This window comes from Frieseomelitta varia, unplaced genomic scaffold, assembly GCF_011392965.1.
Source record: "Frieseomelitta varia isolate USP_RPSP 00005682 unplaced genomic scaffold, Fvar_1.2 scaffold_493, whole genome shotgun sequence".
NCBI lineage: Eukaryota > Metazoa > Arthropoda > Insecta > Hymenoptera > Apidae > Frieseomelitta > Frieseomelitta varia.
In genome coordinates, this window is record NW_025110249.1 from 145,094 (window position 1) to 154,928 (window position 9,835).

At 36.7% G+C, this 9,835-nt stretch overlaps 1 protein-coding gene across 2 annotated transcripts in view; it reads left to right on the forward strand.

The window, feature by feature from the left end:
• The window catches only part of LOC122533062, a 66,688-nt gene extending 58,220 nt beyond the window's left edge, over positions 1-8,468 (forward strand). For both annotated transcript variants that reach the window (XM_043662419.1, XM_043662420.1), the window contains one exon: positions 8,223-8,468. In XM_043662419.1, coding sequence (XP_043518354.1) covers positions 8,223-8,458 — 236 coding nt within the window. In that variant the 3' untranslated portion in view covers positions 8,459-8,468. The remainder of the gene's footprint in view (positions 1-8,222) is intronic.
• The last annotated feature ends 1,367 nt before the right edge of the window (positions 8,469-9,835 follow it).

The window sequence follows — 9,835 nt, forward strand, 5'->3', positions numbered from 1 at the left end:
AATTAAATAACGCGTCGACTGTCACAGTCAATCGAATAAATTGAACGTCTGCTGTTGTAAAACAGAAAGTGATAATGTTATTATAAATATTAAAATGAATTTTCATACAATCGAAGGCTTTGTTCTACAATTCAATAAAGTGAAGAATAGAACGGAATTTTTATAATTTTAAACCCGAAATCTGTTAAATCTGTCACTCGCTGTGTAAAATACTTTTCCAAATACATCTCGATACACGTTCTCACGACCGTGACGATGTTACTTCGCGGGCAAATATAGGGCGTTCGCGAAATATCTCGCTTATATCACTGTTTCGCGTTACGAGGTTACTCGCGACAAGAATATCCCATCACACGCGGCTGTAGTAAAAAAAAAAAAAAAAGAGAGAGAAAAAATTGGGATTAACGTCCTCGATAAAGACCGAAAAAACCTTTATTTTCAGCTACGAAATTTTCGTTCAAACAGAGACACCAGAATTGGAAACGCGACTCGTGAATGTTCAAGGACTTGAAGTGGGCTGAATTTTTGATACTTGTGGCACGTTAATTACTACGAACATGACTTCTCAATTTCGTTTCAAGCGTTCTTCCTCAATTTCGAAAGACACTTCCACGAAAAATCCCTCGTCGTCTTGGAGTTGGGTAAATTTGACTTGAAATAGAGATTTAAGCATCACCGCTTCGAATAACGAATCATTTCCATTTTACCTTTCATCATTCGTTCAAATTAGGTAAATCGTTTAACAGACATTCCCTCGTTCGAGTTAACGCGATTGAAACGAAACGGCAAATTGAAATTGACGCGATGGTATTGAAAATTGTTTGAGAAACGGTTCGTAGAAACAAACATAGAAGTAAAAGATCATTGTACAATATTCGATGATCGAACAACTTCAAGAAAAATCACGTGTATAATATAAACGTATACTGAATTTAAATTTTTATCGTTGTACTATTTGTAAACTTTGTGACTTTCATTTCATTTTTACTACTGTACTTTATGCACACTGTGTTCTCGAATTTATTTTTAACTTATCGTATTTTGTTACCTCGCGCAATTTACTGCTTTTCAAACAAGCATCTCGTGCGAAGAAATATGCTCGAGTGTACTGTCATTCGACAGTTTGATCCGATTAAATTGAACGGGGTGTGCGAGCATCCGCACATTTCACTTGTTAGCTCATCATTGTTCAAAATTCTATGCTAAACGTCTTGCGTCTTGTCTAGCTGTCCCATTGAGCTCAATTCAATCTACAAGTAATTACATACAGCACCTGCTGCCTATTGTCACATTGAAACAAAACAGTCGCGAGACGACCTTGTCTCGTTGAACGGAATATTCAGAGCTAAACGGGGGGCAGGTACAAGATCCAATCCAAGAAACTTAGTCGGTATTAATTGTTACGCGCGTGTATTAACGCGTCGACTATCACAGTGTAAAATCATTCAGAGTCGATCGAATGAATTGAACGTCTGCTGTTGTAAAACAGAAAGTAATAATGTTATTATAAATATATTAAATTACATATTTGTATTATAATATTACATATATAATTTATATAATAATTACATAATATATACATATGTATAACATATACAATATATATAATATATACATATATTTATGTTATATTATTATTTATATAATACATAATTTATGTAATAATTGTAACATATATAATATATATAATATATACATATATTTATGTTATATTATATTATTATTTATACATAATTTATATAATAATTGTAACATATATAATATATATAATATATACATATATTTATATTATATTATTATTTATATATAATTTATATATTTGTATTACAATATTATATATACATAATTTATAATTTCTACAATACAATATTATATATATCACGTTTATAAGAAAAATTATAGTATTTCGTAATTCTTGTATAAATTTTGCATTTATTGCATTCTTCATACATTCAAGAAAATCTTGAACATAATATTTCTGCGATAAAATACACAAGGGTAGTATATAAGAAACACGGCTCGAAGCTGCATCACTAAACAGATATAATTCAATTCGATCGATTCGATCTCAAGTTACACTTGCCACCCCGTGCAAACGAACATCCGCTCCCCTTAGGAGCCCCAAGTTTCCGAGATACCAGGAAATTGTACATGAACGGATAGTTAGAAGACGGTCGTCGTTCTGTAATTCATCGAGGAAGCACCCTCGATAGAATAAATACGCGAAAAACCACCACGATCCGTCTTCCCTTGGCGAAGAATGCTTCTCGAACTCGTCGAGAAACACCTTCCTCTTGGTAGATCAGGAAAGTTCATCGATAGTTGAACGTGGAATAACAAACGATGCAGACCGCGCAATTAAGTGCCACGCCACGCCACGTTGCGCCGGAGAATCTACGATTCCGTTTTGACGTAATAAACGATGCGGAGGGGAGGGAGGGGATTTGGAAGTGGAAGAGAGTAAGGAAGTCGAGCAGGTTTAATTACCTGGCTCGGCCAGACCGGTTGATCAATGTTGGCGGCCCAGCTCGGAAACCGAGTGGAACACGGCGCGGCGCTTCGCCGGTGATTCGTCTAGCTGGAAAGTTGCACGGAGCCAACTTTCTTACCGCGGCAACTAGTCGAACCCGACGTACCGGCCAACGAAACTTCCGTCCCGCCGTCGTCGAGAGATTTCTACACGAGACATAACTCCGTCGTCCGTGTGGGAGGCAACGGATGTTAAATAAACGCGGCTAGGTATGTATGGTTTCTTTCTTCGATTGTTTCGATCGAGGCTGATCGTCGACGGACAGAGAACCGAGGGTGGGAATGTTTGGGGGAAACGAACGTTACTTGAATCGAAATTTTCAACTTTAGCGTTCGTGAAATTTGTCTGAGAAAGGATAAGGAAGAATGAAGAAAACAGAATGGATGGATAGGTTTCACAAATTTTCAATTTTAAATTTCCAAGTGGAAGTTTTATAATATTAGCTTCGTTAAATTAGTTAAAGGAAAGAATAAGGAAGACAAACATTTTCTCTTTTGTGTCATTCATGTTTCAAGTTAGATAACAGAATGTTGCTCGAGAGATGAAAAAATTTTCAATTTTTCCAAGCTGAAATTTTTAATTTTAGTTAAATTAAATTCGTTAAATTGTCTGGGAAAGAATAACAAACGCAAATATTTCTCTCTCGTATTTGATATTTTGAATCAAAGTTGAATTATTCAATATGGTGATGATTCGAACTTGGCGAGGGGATTCGGAGCTAGATAAGTTTTGTAAATTTCACGGATTTCCACATATTTTTATATCTTTATAAACGCGAGAAATATCGTGGAATTTATATTTATATATATGACACGAATAAAATAACACTTTACCAAAGAGCGCTAATCAACAAATGAAAATCCAATATTCCTTGATACTTTAATGAAAAGGAAACGGGTTTAATTTTTTAAAATTATTTCCCCGTAGGATAAAATTATTCCTCTTCAAACAGTGTCAGACTTTTATCTGACATTGGGATAAATAATGTGGATATTTTACGTGCCCTGTTTCTTATGACTCGTTCCGTGTACAATTAGGTTAAAAGCTAATTGCCTCATCATTAGCGTATTTCATCTTGATTCATAAGGTCAGAGGCACATATTACAGTGGCTTTTCGGCTTCATCCGGAATATGGGATTGAATAAGTGATGGAAAAAGCGGTTTTGGAATTTATTCCCGCGCGCGTGAACTTCGCAGATAAATAATTGAAAACGCGTTGAACGGGTCGGAGCTTCGCCGCTGTAATTTTGAACGATAGCTGGAACACAATCTCGCATTAATTGGTCGTTCTCCTCGCGCTGTCGTTAACACATTTGCACTGCTAGCGATCGGCAGTTTCCATTTCGGAATAAAATCGTTTCAGAGCGAACGGAGCGATACGGTATCCAATTCTGCTCAGAATTCTTATAAATTTTTTAGAAATTAAGTATTCTACTCAAATGTAATAATAAAGTGAATGAAATGTATATCGTCACTTAAATCGATATGTAATAGTAGTTGATAAAATGTAATTGTAATTGCGAAATGTAGAATGTGTAACACAGCTTCGTTCGAAATGTGTCGTGCGAATTGTACAAAGCAGTGCAATTAGTAAAGTTTTAAAATATATATATATATATATAAAGTATAGTAATATTTTTACTATATATAATTATATATAATTATATATATAATTGTATAAAGCAATATATATAATTTATCGTAATATTTTATAATTTTTAAATTTATATAAATTATATAATTATATAAAGCAATCTATATAATTTATCGTAATATTTTATAATTTTTAAATTTATTATTATAATATTATATATTCAAAAATTTATACAAATATATATAATATTATAATAATAAATTTAAAAATTATAAAATATTACTATATTATATATATTTACAATTTTGTTGTCGACACTCGTCGTGTTGTTAATAAAAAAGGAGAGAGAGAGAGAGAGAGAGAGAGAGAGAAAGAAACTTTCCACAAAGTTTCCAGCAGGTGCAAGACGTGAAACCAGCCAGAGTATCGGCCTTGACAATTTCCACCAAAGAATTAGTACCCAACTGGATCTCTTTACAACCGGGTGCGGGAATAAACTGCGCGGAATGGCGGTGGGATCGCGGGTAAGATCGGTAAGCCACGTCGTGAAAAGTTAGAGATAAGTGGATAGACAGATACGTGGTGGCAATGGAGAGAAACGGAGGGAAAGGGGCGAAAGAGGGGGTTAAGACGGCGCCGGGACGAATTGTAAAGACATTTTATGTGGCTGTGCCTTTGCCACCGGGACGCCGAAAGCCAAGGGGCTTCTCGTCCCCGAAGGTCCCACGACTCACGCCTTCCGGTGGTATTTCCTTCAATCTCGGCCCCGGGATTTCCCGTGAAAATTTGTGCGCTTCGCCGCGAAAGGCTGGAGAGCAAAAGTTGATAAACCGAGACTTTTATTGTTGCGCGTCAAAGCCCTCTGCTCCCCCTCCCATTTCGGTTCGTTGATTCCGAAGCTCGACGTTCCGCTGTTAATTCCACTTTTGAACACGCGACCGGTCGAGAAAGGCTTTCGAGATTTTCATAATTCACATCGGCGAACGTTTAAGGAAGGTTTTAAATAATTAATTGACCGTGCACTTTTTTTCTTTTATAGCGGACTCGCCACCGATCAAAGCAATTGGTCTTTGGCAATTGGTTTTAATGCGAACTGAATGCGTTCAACGTATGAAAGTTGCAACACGATGCGAGGCAACAAACGCGCTTGTTGGTATTGTGAAATTATCGTTTGTCAGCTCGCGATTTTTACGCTATTTGTTTCGAATTAGACGCTTTTGTTCCACCTTTGTCGAAACGTTATTGTTCCGTGATATGATAACGAAAAGTTAAGTGGGGGGAAAAAGCGAATAAGACCCTCGAGGTGAAGGATAGTTGTACTGAAAAATTTAAGAGACACGTATTTGCGTCATTTTTCTGTACTTGCGTACGTGAAAGGAGAACAGTCTCTGTAACTTGAGAAAAATATTCAGAGTTGTATTTAATGACACATGCAAAAAGCATGAAAAATAATTGCATTTAGAAATTGAGAAAATGTCAAACTATTTGTGTCATATTTCTATTCTGCTTCGTCGTTTTATTATTTTATTGTTCTATTGTTTTATTATTTAATTGTACTTTCTCGGCGTATCGAGCGATATGCGCGATAATGGAAGAAACTAATGGCACCTAAATCGCGTTCCAACAGTTCTCCCAGTAGCAGATAATATCAGAATAAACGTCGGGGAAGTTAATTACTGTATAGAACAACAGCTTAATACGCGAAACTCCCGAGTGGAAAAGTTTCCCCTGAATGAACAATTCAGCAACCATTTTTCTTCCGCGGAAACTCCATCGCCAGACATTGCCTTAATGGTTGTTTTCGCGGAAGAGAGAAAGAGCGAGTGGGATAGAAAATATATAAGAGAAAGGAGAAATCTAAAACACGGAAAACACAAACGCAGGAAGAAGTGTTTCCAAGTCACAGGTTTAAAACAGGATGTTATATTCATTGTTTAACATTGAAACTATACTTAAACTTGCGTTCAGAAAGAATACAAGCTTATGTATCGAATCATCGACATTTCTAAGGGAACACTGTTGTTGTAAATCTAGAAAAATTCTACTATTATTCTTTTACTTCTTCATCTTTTTTTATTGTAATTTTTTTTTGACGTGATGATTGTTCTTTCGCACGACTGATAATTGACACAGTTTGCAACGTATATAATTATTGAAACTAATTATTCAAGAATATAAAACTTGCATCAGAGCGATAAAAAAAAACTCGACCTTGATTAAATGAAACGTTCGAGTTGAAGGAAAATTAAGAAACGAAAATTTGTAGAAACAAATACAAGATGACATAAGAAATTATCGTATCATATTTGACAGTATCAAATAACTTCAGGGAAAATCAACGTAGATAATATAAACTCACGGCGAGCCAAACTTTCATTATGTTTATTTTTATTATTGTATCAGCTGTAAATTTTGTACCTTCACTTTCATCACTTTATTCAGTTTACTTAAATCAACGAAGCGTTCGAGTTCCAGGGAAAATTTAATATTCCTAGGAAAGATCCTGATGTGGCGCGATGACGGCCTAATATCGAATTAAACGGAATTGTTCTATCGTCGCGAACGTTCGAAAAATTAAACGAAGAGGAACGTGGGACGACTTCCTCCGCTCCACGGTTTGAAGCAGAACCGTCGTGTAATTGGAGGAACGACGAACGATTGTCGAGAAGAACGTGACGAGGCCCGGTTTTTCGCTGCCGAGATTAATCGGCGCGTGAAACGAATCCGTGTTCCAGACACGACCGGAAACGGTGGGAACCGGCTCGCCGCGATGAATAATTCCGAGATCGTCTGAATACGAGCATCGTCGCCCTTATTCAACCGGTTAATCACTTTGCTTTCGCGAACGTTACGCTACGTGTTAACGCGACCGCGATGGAATTTCAAGGGGGCGGGGGGAGGTAGGGGGAGAGGAATGAGAATGAAAGCTGATTAAGCCTGGCCCGCTTAGCCGGACGGCGAAAGTAAATTGTATCATTTAACGAGTTTCGTTCCGCGAGCTTTCCGCTAATCGACCGGGATTTCTTCCGCTTTGTACGCCCAGCTTTCGAGAGTCTACACGCGCGTACAGTTGCTCGCGAAAGCGCTCCAACTTTCTGCACAATGCGTTCTGCTCCGTTACGTAAAACGTAATTTCTTGAGAATTTCGTGGACAGCGTTGCTGGCGAGGCACTTTTGTTGCAAAAAAAAAAGTCATGAGATTGGTTTACAAGTGACTGATTAACTCTGTGCACATTGGCGTGATAAAATTTACTCGTGCAAGTTCGAGATATGAATGAACTTGTAACAGTCTCCAGTTACAAGATAAATTTTTAAAGAACAGTCTAAAGACAACAAGATAAATGAATTTATCATAGTTTCAAGTTTCAGGGTCTCGTTACGAGAATGTTTTATACATTGGGTGAATGGAAAAAAGGGTTCGTAACTTCGATTTGATGGAAATAGTGAACCTTGAATTTTAAGGTCAATTTTTCTTTTAAAATTGTATGCTACTCATCACGAAACTTTTACAAGAAACCTAATAGTTCTCCTGAAAAATAGCAAAAATATTTCTTAATTATTTAACACGTGCGTTCTAACAGCGACTTTATAGTTCTGAATTATATCGTGGATTATATTTCGAATAATGTTAACAGTTAGCTTTATCATTTGACTGTTTTGACAGACTCGCACTGATAAACAACTATGATAAATCAAATGTTAGAGAAACCTAAAATGAACCCAAAACATGAAGTCGCTGTTAGCACTTGCGGCCTATCCTTGGAAAAGTTTAATACAATGCAAAGAAAGGAGAAATTTTTGACCTCGAAGATCAAGGTCAAGGTCAATTTTACGGCAGAATTTTCTTTACACGTATCTCCATCAAATCAAACGTTTTCTTTCCATCCTTTTCGATACTACCCTCCGAAGAACGCAGAAAACGATCAAGACATCGGAACAACGACTCGATTTGGAAGAGACTCCTCTTCCTCCTCCTCCCCGCCGCCGATAACCACGATCGAACGACGTTGAATCAGCCGCGAAACGTCACGAGGGGTTTGGGAAGTGATATTTCGAAAAAAAGAATCACGTCACGGACGGTTAAAATTTTAATTGCAGATCTCTCGATGTCGGCCAATCTCCTCGTGACGAGTGAGTTCCAATTAATTCCGATATTGACCGGGCCGGGAGTAGGAACGAACGAAGGAAGGAAGGAGATCGCGTTGCGCGCTTTTGATCCGTTCCCCTTTCGTCGAATTAGACCGCCGATGACGGATCGTCCGCAATTAACCGGCCCGGACGTAATTAAAATCGACGACGATCGGTTCGAAACGAAGGACAGATATTTGGGTTGATACGGTTGAAATGCCGCGTTTGAGCCACGACGAATGATGGTAGGAAGGTACAGTGGGATGAAAAACGGGGGTCAATTGGGGCGGTTAACGCGGTAGAATAATTGTCTGTGGATGCGGATGTGTACAGACGAAGGAACTACTGTTTGTTGCTTTACTTGGTTTGGTTTCAACGTGTAACTGAGTTTGATGAGGTTCGAAGATCAATTCCTCGTGAAATCCAATTCGATTGATTAATTAGGAACGAATTTGTTGCGAAGTCAAGTTGAAGCGATCGATGAATATTCTTTCGATTTGGGCGAAATGATGTAAATGAAAATAATTGTTTCCAAAGTAGTGAAATCAATTCGTCGAATCGCGTCAACTCATATAACCGAGATAATACAATCACGTTTAACTGCGGCTGAGTTATTAATATTAGAAACGAATATCAAAACAAACGTTAATGATACACTGAAATTTTATAATAAATACAACGTACGTAAAATTGCTGAGATTGCAGCCATTATATTCGATGAAATCAAATTGTTTGAAGATTTTTTATGATGATTACGTAATTCGTGGCAAAGAGAAGATAAATGAAGATGTGATAAAGATTTTCTCTGGAGAGATGACTCGATATCTTTTCTCCCACCTCTTCCCAACTGTCGAAAATCGGCCTGAAGGAAAGCTTTCCTGAAATCTACTAAGTGTAAAATAATTTAGCTGGTCGACCCAAATTCTTTTCCTTTCTACGTAGCGGGAAGTAGGCCACAGACAGAAAGGAAAATTATACGACATCGTGTACTTCAAATTTTTTTCAGAGCTACTTCCCTCCCAGATGCAGAGTGAGGAGAGAAATATGACATTTCAGAAAGTTCTTTAGGTTGTAGATTTATGAATGAGCTCCTTACGCGAAGAGATCTTTAGTTTGTAGAATATGGGATTTCTTTAAACAAACGTTCACGAAGGCAGCGTCGGTTCACGAAGGCTAACGTTAATTAGCATTGAAGTATCTCTCGGACTGTGGAATGATTTTTCATAAAGTTATTTACTTGTAAATTGAACAACGAGACTTCAGTGTCAAAATATGCAAACATTGCAAAAGCATTGCAAAAGCATTTTTTATTAATCAGAAAACTTTGTAACTAACATCAGAGCAACCAGTCTTTGAAATATTCTGCGCATAAATCACTACAATATTTAATTTAATTTAAATAATATACAATATAAGTTATATATTATATATGTTATATAATATATATTATAAATTATACATAATTATAATTAAAATGTAATTTAAATAATATTTAAAATTTAACACAAGCTTGCACAGCTATATCTCTGTCTAAATAGAAATCAATATTAATTTCAAATACCTGTATTTTCCTAACAATTAGT